The sequence below is a fragment of the Lepisosteus oculatus genome, chromosome 3 (genome assembly GCF_040954835.1).
Source record: "Lepisosteus oculatus isolate fLepOcu1 chromosome 3, fLepOcu1.hap2, whole genome shotgun sequence".
NCBI classification, from domain to species: domain Eukaryota; kingdom Metazoa; phylum Chordata; class Actinopteri; order Semionotiformes; family Lepisosteidae; genus Lepisosteus; species Lepisosteus oculatus.
In genome coordinates this window covers 75038002-75064282 of record NC_090698.1, presented here as the reverse complement: position 1 = coordinate 75064282, position 26281 = coordinate 75038002, and the positions used below count along the sequence as shown (strand labels likewise).

The 26281-nt window shown below is 41.6% G+C and overlaps 1 protein-coding gene across 2 annotated transcripts in view; it reads right to left on the bottom strand.

Annotated features, from left to right (window-relative positions):
- The window catches only part of LOC102698393 (dedicator of cytokinesis protein 2-like), a 257475-nt gene that overhangs the window by 45115 nt on the left and 186079 nt on the right, over positions 1–26281 (bottom strand). For both annotated transcript variants that reach the window (XM_069187590.1, XM_069187591.1), the window contains 2 exons: positions 12012–12110; positions 7748–7842 (listed from right to left, as the gene is read on the bottom strand). In XM_069187590.1, coding sequence (XP_069043691.1) covers positions 7748–7842; positions 12012–12110 — 194 coding nt within the window. The remainder of the gene's footprint in view (positions 1–7747; positions 7843–12011; positions 12111–26281) is intronic.

Below are 26281 nucleotides of genomic sequence, written 5' to 3'. Positions count from 1 at the left end.
ACTGATTGAAGTCATGCCTCTACAATGCCTTAAATTGGGGTTTGGCTGTACTACTGATGTGATATTAATGGATTGGTGCAGGAGATAAAGAGATATGCAAATCTCTTTGATTGCGTGACTCAGGTTGTCGTGAAGGAAGGCAAACTCTGGAAAGAAAGAAAGCAGGTGGGAGTCCTCCAGTCTTAGTACAGCCAGAGTTTTGGAAAAGAGCCTAAGATCCACACTGTCCAAGACTGAAAGTTTGACTTATAATTTGCAGCATGAGCCCAGATTCATCTGCTGCTTGTATTGCCATAAACCTCTAATATTTGTTTCAATGCATCTTGAACTCCATGTGTACAGTGTAAAAAAACATTACACTTCAGTCTCCCCTGCAACTATAAGTTAAGAAAGTCAAAGCCATTTAAAATGCTACTTACAGTCCTATAGATGACTCTGCTGAGAGTTAAGGTTTAAATTGTCAAAGATAAAACAGCCTTTTTACTGGCCTGTGTGCACGCCTTGGTGTTCCAGCTCTGGCTGATTTATTGGACAGACAAAGTGAGTGCCGGTGCAATCAAAGGACTGAAAACATCTCTGTGCAGCTGTCAACTGAATTTAGATAAAGGAAGAAGCACTTAAGTCAGAATGTTAATATTTTCACTTTGTTTCTGTGACTCAGTTGAATTATAATTTGAGGAGATATGGACATCTGGATGCCTTGGTATGGTGGGTTAGTGATCTCTGTGCGCATCTGGACGCTGTGCTGTGATGGGCAGTGGTCTAAAAATTGATCTGGAGAGTCATATGAAGGACTTAACAAAAGCATCTTAAAATTAATTCCTATTGATTTTAATTTTCTTAATGGTATAAATTCCTGTTTTTTATTTATCAGTGTCTGTGATCTGAAGCAAACGTATCTGTTGTCACTGCTCATTCCTCTGAAGACTTTTACTCTTGTTCAGTGTAGTCACTCCCTCCTGCACAGTATCATCTGCAGAGAACGCAGTGCACTCTCTCACTTTCAGACTGCTCCTGGTGCTGGCGGATTGAAACCAAATCTAATCAAAGACAAACAGAATACAGGTCTTGTTTGCGAATGATTTATACATGAAAGAACAAGAGACAAAATGCGTCTCTCGTGATAAAGGTGCTTTGTTAGTCATCACCGCCTGGATCGCTTCCCTCCCCACTAACAGCTTCACTCCAACATGGCCCAAAATGATACGAAAAGATGATGCTTGTGTCACTGGGCTCATATACAGTACAGCCACCAGAATGACAATGCAGAAAAGTAAAATCTCTAGTGATATCACCCATTTAATGACTGCAGTTCTCACACTGTATGTCCTGCAAACACAGACGTTTTGGGATACAGTAACTTGTACACTGGTGACAGAACACAGTTCCCATGCGTGACATTTCACCACAGCCTTGAGCTGCTTGAGCAAAGTGTAGACAGCATGACTCGGCAAGACACGGCAAAAAAGCAATACAGTGAAACAATTACATTACCAAATACTTTTAATGAAATCCAATGAATATTGATAATATAAAATCATATTTACATACATCAAGTACTGAAAACTTAACTCCATCCTACCTTTTTTTGGAATGCTAGTTCTTGCTCTCCAAGATGATGCTACAAAGTCCATCAAGCTTGTTTGTAGTACAGTAGTCTTACAGCTACTCTCTGACCTTCAGGTTTTTTGTGCAAAAGAAAGTTTTTGTTCAATTTCCACTTCAGGCTGCTCTCCTATAAGCATGCGTCCAGCAGGTGGCAGTAAAGGGTTCGTCTCAGCTGATTCAGTCCCAGAGCTGCTGCTCTGGTTATTATTTTCCCTGCATGACTGCTCAGCACAGCAGCTGCTCAGCACCGCATTACCCTTGGCACACAAGGAGACGGTAAATATGATCACGTTTCTGAAATTTCTGTCAACTTATTCCACTATTTCAATTTCTTTTTTAATATAGACTGTACAGTATGTGTGCAGATTTTGCAAAGGTATTCAAACCCTTCTATGGTGTCCTGTTTTGTGAAATTACTAAATTATGCATATGTTTTTAATCCTAATTTAGGGGAAACCTGAATGCTCAAACAGAACACTTCTAAGGGCAGGAAAAGTTGCAGGAACTGACTGCAGAAACTAAAGAGAAAACTTGAAATATGTTAATTCTATTCAGACTTGTGAACTTAAAGTACCATTTGTTTAGAAGTATTTTTGGCAGCAATTATAGCTAAGAATTAGTGGTAAGTTTCTACAAATGTTCCATACTGGCTTATGGAATGCTCTCTCTTACAGACTAAGTCTTTCCGTACTGTAGATTTTCAATAGGATTCAAGTGAGGTCTTTGTCTGGGTCACTCAGGAACATTTGCTTTCTTTTTCTCAAAACACTCCAGTTTAGCTTTAGCCTTGTGCTTTGGTTCATTGTCCTGATGGAAGATACATTTTCACCCCAGTTTTAAGCTTTTAGCAGACTGAAACAGTATTTGGCTGTACTCTTTCCCATTCGTTTTCCTTCAAATATAAGAAGTGTGTCACTCCCTGGTGAAGAGAAGCATTTCTGCAGCATGATGCTGTCACCACCATGCTTGGCTGTAGGGACAGTACTCCTTCAATGTTGTCGTTGGCCTCAGCGTGGCCTTCCTCACCCATTTCCTCCTTGCTAATTTTTTCCTGAGTGAGTAAACTGTGTTGACAGGCAAGGGTATTCAGAAACTTTGATATTTTGTACCCTTTTCCTGATCCGTGTTTATCCCTGACTTGCTTTGAAAGTTGATTAGTTTCTGTACCTGAAATGTAATTAACTGATGAAGGGACCTTACAAAGACAGGTATTTGTATTCTGAAATCACGAAAACCATTATTGTTGCGCACAGACAGAGGTCACTCAGCTAATTGAGTTGCTAAAGTAATTTTTGTGCTCTTACTGTACATTTGCACTTGCCGGAGCAAAGGGCTTGAAAACTTATACACTTTTCCATTTTTTACATATTCTACTTTTATTTTATTGTAATGTTTGGAGTAGGCTGTGCATATAATATATATATAAATTGTTACTTCAACAATATGACTACAAATTTTAAATTAACAAAGTGTAAAAACTGGACAAGGGCATGAGTCCTTTTGCAATACACTGTATACAGTAAACAGTATTGGTTCTGTATTGCCTTTTCTCTCTGATCTCTCTTTTGTTCTTCCCTCTCTGTCTCTTCCTCCCGCTTTACTTCTGAAAAACAGTCATGGTGAAGCAGCAAGGACTAGTCAGCAAACTGGTCATTTCCTCTGCCCATCAATGAGAATCCAAATCTCCACTCGCTAGCCAGGCTCCAGATAAAAGATATTGATTGAAATCATTGTTATATGGGAAGCAGAAACAGAGCTATTCCTAAATAATGTGCTGAAACATTCAGTGTCTAACTGAACTGTTCAATTCACATCAGCACAGACATGTATTTAGAGAAAATACAGGGCTGGGAGTGGAGAAGTAATAACTCAAGCTGAAGGGAGAGTTCATGTCTGAAACTGGTGTGTTGACTACACCATCAATCACCTCCCGCTGATCTGCACCTCTGGACATGCTGACCAGTCAAGGACACACCACTGAGATCTGCCACCTCTGGACACGCTGACCAGTCAGGGACACAGCACTGAAATCTGCCACCTCTGGACACGCTGACCAGTCAGGGACACAGCACTGAAATCTGCCACCTCTGGACACACTGACCAGTCAGGGACACACCACTGAAATCTGCACCTCTGGACATGCTGACCAGTCAAGGACACACCACTGAAATCTCCCACCTCTTGACACGCTGACCAGTCAGGGACACACCACTTAAATCTGCCACCTCTGGACACACTGACCAGTCAAGGACACACCACTGAAATCTGCACCTCTGGACATGCTGACCAGTCAGGGACACACCACTGAAATCTGCCACCTCTGGACACACTGACCAGTCAAGGACACACCACTGAAATCTGCACCTCTGGACATGCTGACCAGTCAGGGACACACCACTGAAATCTGCCACCTCTGGACATGCTGACCAGTCAGGGACACACCACTGAAATCTGCCACCTCTGGACACACTGACCAGTCAGGGACACACCACTTAAATCTGCACCTCTGGACACACTGACCAGTCAGGGACACACCACTGAAATCTGCCACCTCTGGACATGCTGACCGGTCAGGGGCCTCTTTATAGAAAGAGGTTGCTGTTGTATATAAGACACATTATGTTCCATGTAAGTGTTGTATATTTTTATAGTAATGCTAACAAACAGGAGCTGCCCAGCCATATTGGTGAAGCTTCATTCAACAAATAGAAGGGCTGGGTCCATAACTGTCTGAGTTTTCAGCACCACTCTTTGGAACGGTAATCTGAATGTTACATATGAAGTAAAAATAAATAAGGCTTCTAAACATGAATTGTGGTCACTTTGAAGTGCTTGTCCTCTCGGTAAGAGTCCATTATTTATGACATACACTGAGATGAAATTATGCAATGGAAAAAAAGAATCATCTGCAGAGGGCACCCAGCTACAACTTGACGAGAGGAGGAAAGATGCAGGAGTGAGATCTGCCTTTGCTTTGATTCCCAAACTGCTGGACCGCCTCCCCATGCTCTGTCTTTTCCTTTCTTCTATTTCTGTTAGAAAAGTGTAGTCTGTAATGTTTGTGTTCTGCAAAAAAGAGAGGTTTCCCCTGAACTGTCTCCATCTTTTTTTCCCATCCCGAACTAGACACCTCACTTTCCTTCACTTTATAAGCTTGAGCTGTTGCCATTTAATTCCCATTATTATGGGAGCCAGTATTACCGTACGTGTATAGGTGTAGAGGTAGTACATGACGGTCACGATGATGTTTAGAAAAATTCCTTTCCCGTTACCGCACTAGAGCTATGAAGACATGACAATAGAACAACACTCACATAGCAGGAGGGGAATGGAGCACAGAGAGAACACAAGGAGGGAGTACTATTTACTAAAATAGAATTCAGAGCCGTCGATCGTGAGAAGGACATCTGTGGAGAGCTATTCATTAACTGCATCAATGTTTGTGAAGTGTCTTTAAGTATATTGATCAAAGTAATCAGATTTATGAAAGATCCAAGTGAATCACTACTGAAGTGTACAATATCATTAGATATGCCACTGACTCAGACTGTCTCAGTAAAGCATCGATCACTGTGTCCCGTCATGCATACAGTATACAACATTCGTGCTACAGTACAGAATGTCTTCCTGCAGGCACCCTTGCCTGTACATTACTCTTCCTTGACACAGAGGAATGGAAGTGAAGTAAGTGACACTACCGATCACTGTCTGTGTGCAGTAACACTGCTGCAGTACGTACAGCACAGGAGTGCAGGAGACTGACACTGCAGATCACTGTCTGTGTGCAGTAACACTGCTGCAGCATGTACAGCACAGGAGTGCAGGAGACTGACACTGCAGATCACTGTCTCTGTGCAGTAACACTGCTGCAGCATGTACAGCACAGGAGTGCAGGAGACTGACAATACAGGGTACTGGCTGTGTGCTGTAACACTGCTGCAGTATGTCCAAGTACAGCACCAGGAGTGCAGGAGACGGTGCAGTAACACTTCACTGTTAATAAGTGTTCTGAACTGCAATCGAAAATCATTGACTCTTATGGTAATTCCTCTTGAGTAACTTAGCATTATATTTTTGGCTCTTTTACATAAATTTACTTTTTTTCCCATTGCCTCTTGTTTGACCTCACTGTGCTACTGTATACTTCCCTGTAATGAGCTGTGATTAACAGAGCATTTTTACCACCATTACCAACGACACTATTCACAAAAACCACTAGACTTATAACGATGAGGGTTCGTCTGGGGGCCATGCTGGCCACCCATTCTCCCGTACTTCCAGCACAAACCTCTCCTTCCTGAGAGAACAGCACCCCCAGGGGTGCATGTCTTCTCCAGCAACATCAAATGAGGAATGAAGACCGGTTTGCTGAAAGAGACCAAGCACAGCTGCCTCTGCTCCTGGTACAAGGAGCAGCCTGTCTCTCAGTGCTGAGTCTGGATGTGTCTTTGTCTCAGCTCTGTTCTTCACTGCTGCTCGATCTCCTCATTATATTTCAGGTGCATCTTTTATGATTTGTCTTTATCTCATTCCTGCCTTCAAATTGCATTGCATTTCTGTTGAGAAACAATTTCCTGTTATTTCCATTTTATTTTTTATTATTGCCCTGTAGCCACTTAAGGATGTTCTGAGACAAACAGTGTGATGAACCTTGGGAAGTTTTCTCTTGAAACAAAGTTTTCAAGTCTTCTACTCCGGTGCTGGTATATTCTGCACTTTGTCAACATCTAAGGAAACACCAGTCTTTTCCATAAATACATTTCAGTAAGTTGTTATTTTTAATGAATTCAGAAATGTGGATTTCCAGTTCCAGAAAATAACTTTTTCTTCTACTTCCTCCGAAAGGTTTTCATTACTGCTCTCACCACAATGGCCTATTGGGACAGAGCTTTAATTAACACTTGAGGTTAATGAGCTCTCAAGGCAGCTGTACTGAATATCTCATTGCAATCAGGCTTACCTGCATTAAAGGCTCACTTACTGCACAGAACAAGACACAAGTATCGGCAGCAGCCCTGCAGCGGCGAGGGCCCAGGGTTCAATTCTCTATTTGAGTGGAGTTTGTATGTTCTCTCTGTGTTCACATAGGTTTCCTCTAACAGTCCAAAGACATGCTGGTACAGTAATCGGGCACTGAAAACAATGTGCCTTGCAGTGAGTATGTGCATCCTGCCTTCTACCCAGTGGTTCCTGGGGAAGGCACCAGGCCACTGCAACAGTCAATTGGATAAGAGGTTATTCAAAGTGCTGTGAAGATAATATCTAAGTATACAACCTCATAAATACAGGGTCTTAGAAGTACATTCCTAAAAACAGTGTGTATGCCCTGGAATGTAAATTCTCTGATAAAATGGGGGAATCTGACAGTGTTCGGGATACTTGTCTGAACGCTCATCTTTCTTGAACTCTGCAGACATATCAATTACATAAATACTTTGTTTTGTGTAAAATGGTTTGTGCAGTTGCCTGTGCAAGTTTGTGCTAGACTGTGCAATCTCTCTGGGAGTCTGGTCCAGTGGTTTTTATTCACTGCTCAAGTTTGAGCTTTAGACTTACTGGTTCCTCAGCTCTCAGGGGGGACAGGTCATGTGTCAGTACATCTGGGAGGTAATGAGATAATGACCAGGACCCTGTGAGTCTACCATTAGTAACGATATGATTCGTGTCTTGGAAGATTAGTTACAGTCCACCAGAACAAACAAAAGCGGTTCTTTGTGAAGTATTTAATTCTCAACACAGCTCCATCAAGCTGATTGTAAATAACTGTGCCAAGGGTCTCAAATTTGAAGAGCTGTGTCCACCTACTGTACGATGAGTGCAGCTGCGTCCCACTGGCCCTTCTAGGGACCTCAGGCCCCAGAGAGACACAGTGCTGCCTGACCAGCCTGCCCCCCCACCCAACTCCTATCACACACGTCCAGTCAGGATTCGCATGGGTGGGTTTCATTCTATTAAAGCTCCTTTTTCTTTGGTTCAGGAAGGAATTGTATGAATTGCAGGTGGGATCAGACTTTTGATTTAGGACACCTTTTAAAAATAATAATCCTGAAGGGTTTTCTCCTGTATCGGAAGGGTGCAGTGTGGAGGAGCACTGTGTGCCTGATATTGGCAATTTGATTCAGCTGTTCCTGGGGGTTACCTGTTCTGCACCATGGCCATGACTGTCCAGTCCTGGGGGTACACGTCCTTCCTCACCAAGTCCTTGAAGATGATGAATGTCTCCATCAAGTAGTCCTGGAACAGAGACACATAACATTTCCATACAGAATTGAGTGAAAACAGACATAAAGCATTTTATGTACCTGATGATGCGATGCCGCTTGGTTTAGAAAAAAAGTAATTCCCACTGTGGGGATGTCTGTTTGAGATGAGTTGGTTTGTGGGGTCTCTCGTACACACATTGTCATCAGGTCCTCATTGACAGTACAACGCACCCATGAAACACAAATCCCCCGAACTCCGTCCCAGAGATTGTGAGTAAACCTGTATTACACTGTTACAAGCCAACAGATTTACAGAGTAGAAAGTCATTCTTCAGATAATCCTTTAAGAACCTCCAGCCTGGTCCTTTAAATTAATCAGGTACTGTAGATCATCTCTTTGGGACACTTTCATGCCTCATGAGTTCAGTGAAGTGATTTAGATTTACTTGGAATAGAAAAACTTAGCCCTTGCAGTCCCTGCAGACCTTGCTGGTTCATTTTTGGTTAGTTCTCAAGCTTTCGAAGTTGATGGTTTAGTCCAGGTGACAGATCCCTGATGGTATAATCCATCTCCAGGGCTGGGGTTGGCTGCCTCTGTGCTCTGTGGAGCGTGTGATGCACACTTACAAATATAAGTTTTCTGCTGCAACTTCACTGGCAGTCCTCCAGTTTAGCGTCTCATATCTTCTTGTTACAATGGGTACGCTGTTCCATGGGCAAGTTTGATATTTTATTTATAGTGTGGAAAAATTGATCAGTACTTATTGCTAAAAGATGGAAGTATTCGCAAATGGAAAGCAAAGACTGAAACAGCGGTACCAAGAAAAACAAAGAAAATAAGACAAGGCATATTCCATTGCAGTTCACAGAGAAATCAGGCCTCAAGGTGTAGTGTGCGCAGTCTGAAACCAAGGAAATCAAGAATCAAAACAGAGGTCAGACAGGAAAGAACAGTTTTTTTTTAAATCAATAAGAAAAAATTACTAATAAAGAAACACATTAAAAAATGCCGTCTTCACCCTGATATCTGAGACTGATTTTTGTAGGATGATGCTTGGTGAGAGTGCAATAGAGAAACTAAAAATTATCCCAGTGCTTCTCAACATGATCTCTTGCCGAATGTCTGGAAAGTCCAAAAATAGCACAGCTGATGTCTTGATTGCAGTCCAGTTTACATGTACTCCAGATGGATGATGCAAATGAAATATCAAAACAAGCTCATTTAAATGCTTGGTTCATACCCTCACAAAGCACCCATATTGGAAGATTTTTGTTCTGCAAACCAATTAAGACACATGCGACAGGATCAGTACTGTTGAACATTTAAACAAGTTTATAACAGGTCACAGATTAAAGTTGATAGCTTGTCCCAGGTGCTGACGTTCCCTCAGCGCTGCCCTGGGTCCATGGAGAATCTCAAGTTTTCATGCTGCAATTCCTCTTGGCCAGAGGAACTCAGCAATGACAGAGGTGAAAGTCTGTGGAAACTTCACCACTGCTAATGTAGAAGAACTTTAAGTTTACATTTCAGATGGATTCCAGCTCAAGGGAAAGCTGGCACATTTAGTTGCCACTCCTCTTACTGGTTAAGTTTGTTTGTTTTATATTTTCATTTACAGTGCCTTGCGAAAGTATTCGGCCCCCTTGAACTTTTCAACCTTTTGCCACATTTCAGGCTTCAAACATAAAGATATAAATTTTTTATTTTATGTGAAGAATCACCAACAAGTGGGACACAATTGTGAAGTGGAACGAAATCTATTGGATTTTTGAAACTTTTTTAACTAATAAAAAAATGAAAAGTGGGGCGTGCAAAATTATTCGGCCCCTTTACTTTCAGTGCAGCAAACTCACTCCAGAAGTTCAGCGAGGATCTCTGAATGATCCAATGTTGTCCTAAATGACTGATGGTGATAAATAGAATCCACCTGTGTGTAATCAAGTCTCTGTATAAATGCACCTGCTCTGTGATAGTCTCAAGGTTCTGTTGAAAGCGCAGAGAGCATCATGAAGACCAAGGAACACACCAGGCAGGTCCGTAATACTGTTGTGGAAAAGTTTAAAGCCGGATTTGGATACAAAAAGATTTCCCAAGCTTCAAACATCTCAAGGAGCACTGTGCAAGCGATCATCTTAAAAAGGAAGGAGTATCAGACCACTGCAATTCTACCAAGACCTGGCCGTCCCTCTAAACTTTCAGCTCAGACAAGGAGAAGACTGATCAGAGATGCAGCCAAGAGGCCCATGATCACTCTGGATGAACTGCAGAGAACTACAGCTGAGGTGGGAGAGTCTGTCCATAGGACAACAATCAGTCTTACACTGCACAAATCTGGCCTTTATGGAAGAGTGGCAAGAAGAAAGCCATTTCTCAAAGATATCCATAAAAAGTCTCGTCTAAAGTTTGCCACAAGCCACCTGGGAGACACCCCAAACATGTGGAAGAAGGTGCTCTGGTCAGATGAAACCAAAATCAAACTTTTTGGCCACAATGCAAAACGATATGTTTGGCGTAAAAGCAACACAGCTCATCACCCTCAACACACCATCCCCACTGTCAAACATGGTGGTGGCAGCATCATGGTTTGGGCCTGCTTTTCTTCAGCAGGGACAGGGAAGATGGTTAAAATTGAGGGGAAGATGGATGCAGCCAAATACAGGACCATTCTGGATGAAAACCTGTTGGAGTCTGCAAAAGACCTGAAACTGGGACGGAGATTTATCTTCCAACAAGACAATGATCCCAAACATACAGCAAAATCTACAAAGGAATGGTTCACAAATAAACGTATCCAGGTGTTTGAATGGCCAAGTCAAAGTCCAGACCTGAATCCAATCGAGAATCTGTGGAAAGAGCTGAAAACTGCTGTTCACAAACGCTCTCCATCCAACCTCACTGAGCTCGAGCTGTTTTGCAAGGAAGAATGGGCAAGAATTTCAGTCTCTCGATGTGCAAAACTGATAGAGACATACCCCAAGCGACTTGCAGCTGTAATCGCAGCAAAAGGTGGCTCTACAAAGTATTAACGCAAGGGGGCCGAATAATTTTGCACGCCCCACTTTTCATTTTTTTATTAGTTAAAAAAGTTTCAAAAATCCAATAGATTTCGTTCCACTTCACAATTGTGTCCCACTTGTTGGTGATTCTTCACATAAAATAAAAAATTTATATCTTTATGTTTGAAGCCTGAAATGTGGCAAAAGGTTGAAAAGTTCAAGGGGGCCGAATACTTTCGCAAGGCACTGTATGTTTTGTTTTCCTTTGCTTTCCCTAAATCTTTAAAGTTACAGTTTTAGCTGTAATATATTATTGCTTATTTTTTTGCAATTAGACTATCATCACTTTCCTGACTACTGCTGCAGTCCATATACCAAACTATTTGCAATCTTTTGATCTTGGATTTTACCACTTTTTTGTCATTTCATCACAGATTTCACCATAATGCTTGTCAGGTACACCTGATCACAATTACAGCAACTTAGAGGGAAGTATTTCCTCAAAAACTGTGCCTGAGAGCGCTGCCATAATATTGAGATTCTGCGACCTAGAGACATATCCAATGATCCATCGCCTCATTCTCTGCTGACCTCTTCTATCTGTTTTACAATACCTGTTTTTCAGCGGCCGGCCCCTAAATCATCCTGGTGCGGTCCTTAACAATGTACTGTCTTTCATGTCTGCACACCTAACCCCCTGCCTCATTGAGACACTGCTTCTCCTTTTTCTCATTTCTCTCATTTCTCTCAACCCGACACTGTGTGCCTATGTAAATAGGTGTTGTGTATGAAACCCACCACCAGTCTACTAGACCCCATTTCTCCTGTTTTACTTCAATCCTGTTTTCCAGCCCTCCTCCCAACAATTCTGGAGCACTGCAGTGGTCACCAATGGCCTTTGAACCTGCTTTAGTTATGTCTGTGCCTGAAAAAAAACAACATGGCTCTGGACAACCTAAATATTTTTTGCCTATTATCTAACTTGCTTTTTTATTGCAAATAATTTAGAACATGCTGTGACAGTTAAATCATATTATCACCTTATTGCATTTATAACAAAAAATAAAAATCAGTGAGAAATATCAGGTAGACAGTGAAGTGCGACGCGGTATCTGCAGGGCTGAAGCAGCTCCTTGGGTTTCTGTTCGGACCCGGCTGCAGCGACACGAGGGCTGGGAGAGGACGGGCTGGGAACAGACTCACCATGAGGTCCTGGCGCGTGGGGAAGGACTGGATGTAGTCTCTGTAATGAGTGTCATCCACCTGGCTGAGGATGGCCGTCATGCAGGCCACATAGTGACTCTGAAAAACACACAAGGGCACCTCAGCAGCTGGCAGCTGGATTCACGAAAGCAGCTGTGAATTTTTAGAAATATAAATCTAGCATAAAGGACAATGGGAAAGAGAAACAAAAACATGCCTATTTTGTTCTATTTTTATCAAATACATTTTTTAGCAATTGAAGTTACCCAAAAATCACACTGTTCGCAACAGACAAATAAAGTGGAACAATACAAATGCATAAACAGAGGAATACTGTACATTAAACTGAATTCAAAGCTAGAGTATAAAAGTGAGTTATAAGATACAATTTTGAAGGTGCTGACTGACTTGCAAGATCCCCAGCCCTGAAGCAACAGAGCAGAAAACAGTCTCTCAGGGTCAGGAGTTAGGAGTTTAGTGATGGAGACAGGAATCATACCATTTAAGACCTTGAAAGTGAAACACAGTATTGTGAATTTTATTCTGTAATTCATATTGAGCAAGTACAAGGACATTAAAACAGGTGATCCAGGTACCTCTGCCTCTGAAATTTAGTTTTAGATAAAGTCCAAACAGCTTAGTTCTCAACATGGTGCAACTTGTTACGAGTATGTTTGGATACAACACAAAACCCTGTATTAAAATAATCAAGCCTGGAAAAGACTGAAGCAGGTTTATCATTTCTATATCAAACTAGGGAAGACATGGACAGATAGCAACATTGTTCTAAAAAAGACACCTTCTTCTTTGATTCATTTAGATGTTTAGATTTCAATGATTTCTTCAGCAAACTGTTGGTTAATTGAACTGGGAGCTAGAGACTGACTTGGCAAGTCCAGGAGTTTTATTCTCAAGATCTCTCATTCTCAGTCCCTGGCTCTTGTATGTTTTAAGCCTTTGTTATACTTTATGGAGAAGCAATGCCAATAAGTATACTAACATGTCTTCAATATAAGCAGACAACATCTTTCTGTAAACTTCAGAATTCATTCTGCTGGTACAATTCATTAGGTACAATTTATCATCAATATAGTCAATACAATTGCAGTTCCTCTCTTCTCCACATTTAAACTTTTCCATTACTTCAGTAAAGGTTTATCATGGTATTATCCATCCATAAAACTCAAGGACAAAATTGCAGACTGGAAAAACACTTTTTCAGAAATGAAATCTAACATCAAGAAGTCCAAAATGTTCCCCACAATATGGAGTAAGTGTTAGGAAAGGCTCAAAAAGAACAAGAGAGGCTCCAGATCTTAAGGGATTGTCATATACACCTGGGCTAAAGGAGATAAGTCTCTTTAGTCTAGAACACAAGAAAGGCTGAGAGGAGATTTGATCTTAGTACGGTATATAGATCAGGATTATAGAAAAAGTCAACACAGGGGGCTATTTTAGGCTCATTAGTGAAGGACATTGTCTAACAATCAGAAATTAACCACTTACCACTAGATTCTTCAATAGCTTCTATCCACAAGCAGTGAGACTGGCGAACACATTTAGCCATCCCCCTCGGACCACACCTACACCATCACCATCTACCTCATTGTAATTTATTTATTGTACGTCTCCAGTCATTGTTTACACGTCTGTATTGTTTACATTCAAACTGTCTGCATGTTTACTTGCACATTGTCTATTGTTTGTTTGTACATTGTCTTGATGCACTGTTTTCACCTTGTTTTGTTTTTTACACTTGTTTTACAATCGAGAGACTTTCTGTAAGTAAGAATTCCATTGTACCAGTACCGGTTACATATGGCAATAAAGTTCAAGTTCAAGTTCAAGTTAAAAGAGAAATCAAAGCGAGAATAGAAACCACTTCTGTACACTAAGAAGCTTAGCTTATGCCCAAATCGAGAACTCCTTCAAGAAGTAGCTGGATGAAATATTAGCTTCACATAGATATTAAACGATGAAAATAAAAACCAGTCATTAAGTCTAAACTGAGGAAGATCATCAGAATGTTCCCTTCCCATTTTCAACCTTTCATCTGTTCTGATATTGATTGTTGTTTATTCATCCTGAATGTTTATACAATATATATATACAGTATCAATATTTCTTTGTAAGACAGTGCTGACATTAGTTTTTAGTAATTCCATAGTTTCAAGATTTTATATCATTCTGATCTTTTCAATTTCTCTACAATATAAAAATGCAGCTGTAGGCAGTAAGAGCTAGATTGTATTGATCATGGCATTTGGAAACTTTAGCAGCTGTGCTTTCAATGAGTGTATTGATTTCAGTACCTCTATACAGCTCTGCAGCTCTCACCTAGGAAAATATGTTATTGCTATTTAATTATTAAAATACGCAACTGATTAACAGATGGATAAAAATGTCATATACTGTATCATTGATACTAATACACAGTATATATTTCATGATTACTAAAATATAAGAGGTTAAATTGAGGTTAAAACATAAGTCCTTAATGTTTTTAGATTAAGTATTGCATAATTTAAGTATTCAAGCCCTTTGCTATGCACTCCTAAATCAGTTTCAAAGAACCACTTGAATGGTCAGAAATGACTGGAAAGGTCTCTGGATGTGATTAGTAATTTAACTGCATAGTAAATGCATCTGTCTCTGTAAATTGCCTCAGATATTGGATTTCAATCACAACCCATGAAGGCCACGGAGCTTTCAAAACGTATTGGAGGATTCATCATTAAGAACTGGAATGTGCATCAAACCACACCGACACGGCCAAGATCAGGCCGCCTTGGAAGTAGGTTGCTACTGTGAGGCCAGCGGTGACTTTGAAACAAGTCAAACCTTTAGTTGTAGGTTGCAATGGAAGTCACTATTTATACAGTACACCAACAATATCCTGGTCTCGACAGAAAGCTGGCCTGTATGGGTGAGTGGTAAGAAAGCGACTCAACTAAAATCATGTGACGGAAGGTTTTAAGTTCAGATCAGACAAATACCGAACTTAATCTAAATGTTAAAAGTTCTCTCTGTCAGCACTATCCCTATTGTCAAACACAGTGCATCTTTTTATTGTGATATTCCTCATCTGCAGGGACTGGATACAGAGTCAAGACTGAGGGAAAAATGATGGAGCAAAGTACAGGTGAATCATCAAGGAAAACCTGCTGGAGTCACTCAAGAATCAAAATCCAGGTCGAAGATTCACACTTGAGCACTGCGATTACCTGAAGCCCAAGGTGAAAGCAACACTGAAGGTGTTTGAGAAGAGCCTGAATGTCCTTGAGCAGACATGTCGAGGTCTGGACTTGAATCCCATAGATATAAGACGGGCTTGAGGCTCCATCAACTACTGCCGGTGGAAATGTCTGAACTGGTGCAGTTCTTCCAGCAAGAACAGATAAACCTCCACCTCACTGAACAAAGCTGATAGAGAGCTTATCACAAGTACTGACAGCAGTGCCTGCCGACAGAGGTGCTGCTGCCCCATACAGACTTGGGTGGCAATATACATGTGCAATCACTAAACTCAACATTTCTTCGTTGCACGTTTTGTTCACATTCAGCCTCTTTCATATACAGTACAAGTGTTCATTACATCTTTGAATGAAAAAGGTTTATATGAGGAAAATATACATATGTTATCTGTAATTAATGAAAATGTGATATTATTGGCAGGTGAAGAATTGTTTTGCGTGCACTATAATAATAAAAAAACACACCAAATTAGTCAATCCTGAATTTTTATTTGGTTTTAAAAAAACAACAGAAGGTGGTGTCTGAGTGCCTGCACTGTACAGGAGAAGCCACAGTTCTCTTCAGTGAGTTATCCACAGGCAGAGAGGTCACTGTCCAGTCACAAAGACTATTGTAACAACTGACCAAACTCATGGCAATTACAGCAGTCTGTAACTCTTCAGAAGGTGATCAATTGGCTTGCTGCATAAGTAACTGATGAAATATAACGTGATAATGGGGTTTGCAAACTGCAAGGAAACTAATCAGCCAGGATGCAGAGATCACTTACAAAATTGAAATAGAGTTTAGGAGCCACTTCAGTGAGTGCTGGCTTGGAGTCCATGAGAAGCAATTTGTAGCTTAATTTACTGGGACTGAAACAGAATTACAGTAGGAGATGGAAACTGATGAGAGCAGAGAGGACACCGACACAGGAGGGGAAAGGCAAATCTTAGCGAGGCAGCAGGGGACAATGGATGAACAAGTTCGGACTAGAACAGCAGAGTGATGTGTGACCAGCCATCAGTGAAGAGCACACAGAGATGCATGTGTGTCTGAACATCAGCAGAGGTTTAACACCTGCACCGTAGCCTCGCCTGTCAGGTCAGGCACCCACAGCAAGACCAGGGTACAGTGTTACTCCAGGTCAGCTTGTCTCCCTGAGCACTAGAGCACCGCGTGCACCAACAGGAGAGCAGGAGAGCAGGAGAGCAGGCCCAGCCTGTGCTTCATACTGTTGATTCAGTTGTCAGGTTACTAGGCCTTGGTTTTGCCAGTAGGACTCATTAATCACAAATGCGCTCCTTTTAAGGACATGAGAAAAGTTTATAAAAGGAAGAAGCTATTCGATCCAACTAGCTCGTTTGGTAATTACTAATTTGTTGATCTGAAGATCTCACCCTTGAAAAAGGATTGTCAGAGTAGGAAATTCCCTCAAGCCCCAGAATGCAAAGGCACTGAACATTCTTTAAGCCAAGACTAGCACACAGCTGGGCTGGCTGCTGCCCACACTATACCAGCTGGGTTGTGTCAACCGTGAGAGGATCAGCTTCCCTCTAGGTTTCACAGCCCACAGGCAGATGCATCAGTGACAGGCTCAACCCAAACAAGGAGGCTCCTGAGGCCTGAGCACATTAAAATAAGGATGGCACTGAGACGTATGGTTCAGTGCCACAAGGCGTTATTCAGCAAAGTCTTCCCAAGCACACACGGAGCAAAGCAAACTCTTCAACTATGTGACACCAACGACCACCGTGAGACTCTTTACTGTATGTACTGTACCAAATGCACACACTGTATTTACACCAAAGCGCAAATGTGGCAATTATCACTTCATCATTTCACCAATAATTAAATAATTTGCCTCAGGTAAGCCTTATATACACATGTATGATAATCAGTAATAGTGGTCTCTAGCGATAGGGTGGCTGAGATATCTGTATTTTCCTGGTCCAACCTGCCACAGCAGCGTTAAGGACCATTTTAGCGAAATGCAAGAGTTTGTCTCAGCTTCCATTTTATTGCCAAAGTGTAACACTGCTTGGTCCAAAATTGCTGGGTGTGATGGATTTTTTTAATCATGTCACTATCGTTATCCATCCTTAAGCAGCACAGCTCTGCCTTGTGGGTATGACCACATGTCCTGAGCTGTAGGCCAGGCCCTGGTGGAACTCAGGTCATCTCTCACATGGAGGCCTCAGGCAGGGCCCTGTGACTGTTAGAAAACTGAGTTTCTATTGCTTTTCAAAAACCTTCAAACATTCATTAACCTTGAACTTGTGAGATGGTTTTCCGGTAACTATCGACTGAGAGTTTTATAAATCATATGGGAAAAAGCAATTCATTTTTCATTTACAAAAGGCATCTCTTTCCTGGTGTTGCTGCTGGAATTTTAAGCTTACTGATATTCATTTTTAAGGAAAATTAACGCATCCTGACTGCCTCAGTTTGAACCGGAGCTGTTTTTTGGAGACAGAGCATGTACAGTTACTACTAACCTGTATTAATATGCACATACTGTAGTACAACTGAAAATTCTCATTTACCGGATTCATCAGGTTCAGTTTTACACTGGCATTTTAAGAGGTAAAGCATGTTTAGGGGCAGATTAATTTAAATTTGACTTACTGTTACTATTCCTGTAGGGATACATGGGAAAACAGAGCCTGCTAGATATAAAAGTGGGTGGCTAGTGACACACACTCGTTTTCTGAAGAATGATTTTAGCTTCATAAAGTTCATGTATCATATGTGTAACATAACATCCGGATTGCAAGAGACTTCTCAATAAGGACATCAACTATTTTATACTATTTTACACATATCAGACAGCAGCTGGAGCCCTGACTGCACAGAACAGCTGCTGTGACTGGGACCTTTTCACTTCTTCACATGAGAAAGTGCCAGACAGTGGGAAGGCTATTTCACTACCGTAGCAGAAAACTGGATCTGCTGAGCTCTTCCCCCGACTGTCCCCTGATCAGGGAGGTGTTCATCAGGGACAACTCTCCTCTCCCTGCCTCAGCATCAGAGGCTCTTCCTTAGCTCAAGGACAGCAAGACTGCACTGCACTCTAAACACCTGGAAACCAAGTGCTACTGAATTTGAATGTGATTTTTCAATTAATACTAAAACAAATGTATGTTATTGAGCTCGAAAAACAGATGCAAGTGACTTAACCCGTGCATTTATTGTAATTTGCTTTATTTAGGGATAAAACTTGTGGCAATAATTTAAATTCCCAATTTAAGATTTAATTATAACCATGTGTGACTGTGAAATAGGAGTGATGCTGATAAACAAATGGTGTGAAGTTCAGGGTAACAGATAGAATTAAAGAACAGAGCCTTTTTACTTCTGATACTTGAGTAATATTAAGAAGCAATGCTTTCAGATTTTTTATCAAGCAGTTTTCTATAAGGAAACATTTACACCAGCAATCTCTGTCCCTGTTGGTTGTACCAGAGTGCTTTAAGAAAAGCACAATTGTGCCACTGCCCATGAAGACCAAGGTAACTATCACGATTATAGTCCCCCCTCCTTAAGGGTGCTCCAGCCCTTTCACTCAAGACTTTATTCTGTGGACCTGTTTCCCATTCCCAGCCCACCTTAAAAGCCAGGTGCTGACGCTCATCCGGGCTCTGCATCTGATTTCCGTATCGTGCGAGTCAGGGACCTGGAAGCGCCTGGTCCCGTTAAGGTTTTAACCTCTGTTCCCGTTCCTGTTCCCTGTCCGCCGGTTCCGACTCGGCCTTCCTGGTTTTAACTTCGTGTTTTGATGGATCTCCTGGTTTTGGACTTTATCGTGTGTTTTTGGATATTCTATGGACTACTCTTTTGGATTGTTCGCCTCGGCCACACCTCCCCCGTGCACCAGCGCACCTTGGACACGCCCCCCTGTCTTCAGCCTCGTTTTCCTGCATGACATTTCCCTAGTGTTTCCCCACTTCGTCGGATTGTGTCGTCCGCATAGGGTCCGGTAAGAACTGTTCGTTACAGTAACTTGCTTGAACGATTGCCGCCCAGTGGCTCTCACTTCAGTGGTCATGAGGAGTCTGGAAAGACTAATATTGTCCTATATAAATTGTTCCCAGGTCAGCTGATGATGCCATATCTCTAGCACTTAATACTCCCTCAGAACATTTAGATGGACGGGGTACCTATGTCAGGATGCTGTTTATTGATTACAGCTCAGACTTCAACACAATTGTTCCCACCAAGCTTGTCCCAAAACTTAGGAATCTGGGCTTATGCAACTCCATCTGCAACTGGATACTGGATTTCCTGACGGGCAAACCTCAGATGGCGAAAATTGGCAACAGTATATCCTCTACAGTGATCCTAAACACTGGAGCTCCACAAGGCTGCAGTCTCAGTTCTAGGCTATACTCCATGTTCACCTACGACTGTACAGCCACTTATAGGAGCATCCATTCAAGGGACCTGTTCTGCCAAACAGTCTTCTAGACCCATTATAACACTCTTTACCCTAAAGAGCAGGTTACAGCTCAGCCCCTTGACACGAGGACAACATACTGTAGACATCAGCTGCCTCCTAGTTCTACCAGAGAATTAGCTGGCTGGCCTGGGAATCGGCCCTTAATCTTGGAAGCTCCCCCCATAATGTCAGGATGTCAGGTCTTCTCAAACGAAACAAACAGCCACATTTTCCCCATCAAAATGACACAAGGTATATACAACATTATAAGTTACTCAGAAATGGTTAGATTTTAGTGCATTCAAATGGAAGAAGAGACCAGCACCCTGCTAGACCACTATGGAAGCAGACTGCTGGACAACCGGTTCCTACAATTTTGTTGCAGACTTAAAAACCAGAAAGATGCCTGCTTTCACAGAACAATGAGATCTCACATTTTCTTCTTATGCATGGGCCTGTGGAGAAAGGATGTGTGAGGGAGCCCAGCAGATGCACACAGAGGGGTGACAGAGGAACAGTGCCAGAGAGGCGCTTTGTGCTGCCCTCTGCTCTACGCCAGAGTCCTGCTGCCATTTTACCCCACTGTGCACATTAACACACACTGATGTCAGTACACCCCAGTCTGTTGGCACTGTGCACTGCACGTGAGCAGCTCAGACTAATCAATCCAGCAAAGCAAACTGCACCTGACAGCTCTATCCTGTATGTCACAGTGGAGTCAGAAAACACAGTCCTTCCCCCAAGATCCCCTCCGTTTCAACACAAATAAATCTGACAACACTGCAGAACAGTACAGACTGCGATTCATCTTCATTTTGGTTATATTAAATATTTACAAAGAAGGGAATATATAAAATATTGTGGTGTGCTGTGTCAATTTTTTATCAGTGTGCTTATCTTTGTAATGCTGAGGACACACTACCCAACATGCGCTTAAGAATGAAGTCAAACCAGTTCTACACCAGCATGCCCATTCACTTCAGCCAAAAGAACAGGGCTGATGCAGAGATTCATTAGACATTAGTAATAAGTGTCCAGTTGCTGCTGAGTCCAGAGGAGGTTCTCATCCCTGTAAGTGATTCTGAGCCCTCATTGCTTTATGATTAAGTAGATTAAAGGAGTTGACGTGCTCAGAGTGCACAAGCCTAACATGCAGGAGTACTCTAGGAGTAATAGGTAACTCCTAGAGCCCAGCTGTTTAAAAAATAAATGAATATCAAATCCTTCTGGTCTCATGAGACTCGAAGTGCTGAAAGTGTAGAATCTTCTGAGTTATCTTGAAGTGAGAATTTCTCATGGAGACCATGAAAGACAAAGTAAAAAAAAAGAAAAAGGATGGAAAGAAGGTCAAACAGCAAGAGCAGTGGAGACCGGTGGACCTTTTTAGGTGTGGAAAGCCTTGAGCTCTGACAGTGTTTGCAGTCTGAGTGTAAATAATGTGACAACACTGCCCAAAACCTACTGTGAGCCAGCAAAGGTGCTAGAACAGTCTGCAGTGCCTGACCTCACACTAGACAGTTCAGAGTTCAGGTTCCTGCTCTGCACTGAAGACCTGGCCCTGTTTCACTCACAGAACAGGCTCTGCAGCACAGCATAGCACTGTCCAAGTAGTACTGTCAGGCCTGGGCACTGTCAATTAATCTGGACAAGACCAGAGTCATGGTTTTCCAGAAGAAAGAGGTACCACTAGATTCTGAATACTACACAGTTAATTAAATCTGAAGAATCACATCATTACAGAGTTGTGAGGTGACAGTGGGGGCACTTGCTCCAAATATTTGACAGTGTAACCCAGCTCTACAGTACAGTATATGGCAGTGAAGTGTGGGGTTCAATCACAGACCTGAATTACACTAAATTCAACAAACATCCCATAGAAGCCCTGCACAAGGAGTTCTGAAAAAACACTCTCCATGTGCTGGTTAAATCACCTAACACCTAACCCTAACCCTAACACCTAACCCTAACACCAGATTAAATTAGGCTAATATTCATTACTAATTAATACAAAGAAGAGACAGAGCAAATACTGACTACAGTACTCCCAGGGAAGAGTCCCCTCAGCCAGCTGGTCCTAAAGCTCACCAACACTGACCCACACTGACACCAGCCAGCCTCAGAAGAGCACTGCTAAAACACCGCAGATCAGAGTTAGCCCAACCACAACAAAAGCAAAAAAACACTACCTTCCCCACTGGAACACACACACAAACACAAAACAAATTGGAATGGTACAGCACTGTAAAAATTCACAAATTCAGTAGCTCATCAACTAAAGTACAGATAGACACTAATGAACTATAGGCTCAGTGACCACAGCCTAACCACAGAGACAGGGTACCTCACGGTATCCCAATGAACCACCAGAGGTGCTGGAGAAATCAGTTGCTTCAGATCTAGCTCCCAGAGAGTAATTCACATTTTTCAAATGTGATTGTCAAACTTGTCCATTTAAACTTTGTTAGTAGGGCATAAATTGCATAAATTGATGCATTTAAAGAAAGGCCTAAATTAGGAGTAGTCTACATTGGCACGTGGATTTCTTGTTATTACTGTGAACCTTCTAAGAAGTGAAATACTGAACTTATATTTAATTTTATACAATAATTACTGTAAACTGGGTGCTACAGTCAGCTGGAATAAATACTTGCAACTGTCTGGAATCTAGGACACATGGTTGAGACCTAAAATTGGGCATAATGAGTTAATCAGAAATCACTTCCTTGAGCAACACAGCAGCAGTAGTGTCCTGGTGTGATGTACCAGGGAACAACCTGCAATCTGTCTCTGGACCAAAACTCGATAGTCAACAAGAGCTTATCGTGTAGCATCACAGGAACTCACAGAATGAACAACTGAGACTCACAGTGGTGAGTCCTCTGGAGGAGCCAGGAGGGTTGAGGAAGTTTGCAGTACGACATGTTAATAAGTCTTGACAGAGGCATTTGTCTCTGCTGAAATTCCCCAGGAAGAAATCAATAGCCCCAAGCTACGTGCATGTATTAACAAGTACAATAATGGGGGGATTCATACGGCAGGTCAAGTGACGAGGGACTATTTAGAACAAATGCTGATTTGCCAAGAAGGAAATTAATGACCAAAATGTACAGTAGTTTACTGTAATTGCAGTTTCTGATGAGTGCACAAATGCAAAGGACCAGTGTGCTCTGTTCAACTCAAGAAACTGCAGAGTTTAAAACTCTGCTGTGACACCATCAAGTGGAAAGTGGTTTGAAAGACAGTAATCTAGAGCTCACCAAACATATCCTGAAGTTGTAAAGTGAACAAATTCACACCGAACACAGGTACAGGAGATGCCCAGCACAGATGTTACAGGAAAGGTTTAGTTAAAACCTTCCAGTTCCTGAAAAACCTATTACTGAATAAAAAGAAACATATTAATCAAATACCTCACACACAACTTGCTAATGGCAGCAAGGATATTCAGCCAAATACCAGTTTGCAGTACAAGTGCATTTCGACACCCTCCTGTTCTGAGTCCAGTCTGTGATGCTGCCTGACTATAAGCCTGGAGTGGACAATTAATATATTTTCTTGCATGTGCAGAGGGAAATTACAGTAGGGTATCTTAATTCATTTTACATTTTAAATGTAAAATGAAGTATACTTCATTTTTAAAGTATACTGTATAATGTACTGGAAATTTTATATGTAAAACCACTTTTTTTTATGAAACTCTGACTTCCTTGTTCAGTATTCTTTTTTCTTTATACAGTATATGTGTGCTCTACAGCATTATTTTGTTGCAACATTGATTTTCTGATTTCAATAAATAATACAATACCATGCAAATGCATTTACTCTTTCCAATAATGTCCCATTTTGTGAATTACAAAATTACATTTTGCAAGTAGAACAGGATTACAAATAACCCTGTATAGTTAAACCTATCGCTTTTAAGGGTGAAAGACATTAAATGTCAACAAGAACTAAAATATGTTCTGATTGCATAAGAATTCAACACTCTTAACGCTTTGCCAGCCACTACAGGTACAAAATGTTTTCAGTTACTCTGCCAATTTTACAAGTCAGGAAGGTACAATTTGTCCATTCATCTTTACAAACTGATCTGTCAGGTTGGTTTGGGATCTTTGAAGGATGGCACACACAGCAGGACTTTGGCTGGGCCACCCAGGAACATTTACCTTTCCTACTCTAAAGCCATTCTAGCGTGGGTTTGGCCTTGTACCGTGTGTTTTGAGTGAATGTCCTGCAGAAAGCTGAATTACATTACAGTTTTAGGTCTCCCGCAGACTGAAGCAGGTTTTCCTCTAAGATTTTCCAGGACTTTTCTCCATCCATTTTCCCAGAGTATGGACAAGCTCCCCGGTCCCTGCAGATAAGGATCCCAGTAACATAAAACTGCCACCACTGTGGCAGTAAGGATGTGTTCACTGGGTGCTGATGTTTTGGGTTTTTTGCAGGTGTAATGCTTTTCCTTTAAAAAAATCTGCTTTTTTCTCATCTGACCACAAAACCTGTTGCACGTGTTTGAAGTGTCACATAAATGCTCTGTTGCAAACTCCGGAGATTAAAGATGAGTTTGCCACTCATACAGGCCAGCTTTGTGGAGCGACTGGGATATTGCTGACTCTTCCAAAGCTGGCCTCACAGTGGCACCCCGGACCAGTTTCCCCCTGGCCCAGCTGCTTGGCTCAGCGTCACAGCCTGACTGAGGTAATGTCAGGGTGGAAAAAATACATCTTCCACTTCAGTTTCATTGAACTCTTTCATACACTTCTACTGATCAGTTCCTTTCTACAGCTTGCGAGAGTGTTTTGAAAGTTTATAAATGAGTGAGGTACTGTGCAGTATGTCACAGAGACTTTTTATTTTTAAATCACGTGAACCACTGCTGCACCCACAGAAAATAATACCTGTCTGTAATTTTGCAAACATGAACAATTTTTGCTGTGCTATAGCAAAGGGGGTGAATACTTTTATCCATAAAGGTGTTCAGTCAGAACATCAAAGATTTGATTTAAAATATTTATTCTAAAATAGTATACCTGTATATAATTAGTAATTCAACAAAATTGGACATTTGTAAATGGGATCTTTAAAAAGAAAAATCTTAGTATTGAAAAAGTCACTCTGTCACAAATTACACTCCTGGTAAAACTGAGGGAACAGTGTGGATAGGACTGCTATAACCTCAGCACTCAGCTATGAGGGTTTAAAATTTTGCAAAGGAACAAGTAATAGGTTTATTCCATGCTGAAAAAAAGAAGAAAGAGAACACAACATTTCGGCCTACGCATGCTGACGCAGCTACCCACCTTACCCACTTAAAATTTTGCATGTAACTTAGGCGTCATCTTAGACACAAGGCTCTCATTTAACTCTCATTATAATGCAGTATCGAAGGCATTCTTCCAACAGTTAAGGAACATTGCAAAACTAAGGGATTTTCTCTCCACTCAAGACACAGAGAACTGAATACATGCTTTTGTATACAGCAGATTAGATTACTGTAATGCCCTACTATCAGGGAGCACCTATCGCACCTTCAACACCTTACAGCGAATTCAAAATACAGCAGCTAGAACTGTTACCAGGAGTAGAAAGTACGACCATTTAACCTCCATACTTAGCTCTCTCCATTAGCTTCCCGTCAGGTACAGAGCGGAATTCAAAATCCTTCTACTTACAAGGCTCTCAGAGGTCAGGCACCTGTCTATCTAATGGAACTTATTAATGTGTACAATCCAAGTCGTCCTCTTACTGTAGATCACAGAACAAAGGTCTTCTTCTTATTCCACATATTAATAAAAAACAGCTGGTGGTAAAGCCTTTAGCCACAGGGCCCCTAGTTTATGGAACAGTCTCCCACCCCATGTTCAGGATGCAGAGTCAATCTCAGTATTCAAATCCAGACTGAAGACTTACAGGTATTACTTCAGCCTAGCCCACTCACACCTTACATCATAGCCTGCTGCAACCATGGCTGCTGGTGCTGCTGTACATGCCACTGTGTGTCTCTGTGTTGGGCCACCAGGTAGATACATCTGTTCTGACCAGACTATCCTATTCTCCTCCCCACATGTCCAGATGGCTGGGCACCATCTGATTTGGACGCTGCATCACTGCCATGGGTCCAAGAGGGACATCGAGGATATAGCTTTCGTATAGGAGGAAATTACTGGTCTACAGAGAACTGCATGGAGTACTGACATACAGAAGACATGATGGAAGACCTAAAACTCCACATTTGGTACTTTTTTAGAATTGTATAATGTAAGCATGCTCAGAGGGGTTGGGCAGCCAGTTGACCTTGGACCCCTCAAGGTTTCTTTTCTCCTTACAGAGGAGTTTTAGATTCCTCACCTCTGTTGTCTTCTGGCTTTTTCTCTTTCTGTATTGTAACATCATGTATTGTCACACAGCTTTGTTAAGTACCTTGGGGCAACCTTGTTGTGAAAGGCACTATATAAAATAAATTGAATTGAATTGATAAACAAAATCTGTTCAATTGCATTTTAACACATTCCCTGAAACACTACTGAGTCTATTGTATTACTGACACAGCTTCATGATGAAATAAACATCTAAAGTGACTTACATGCTGATTCACAAG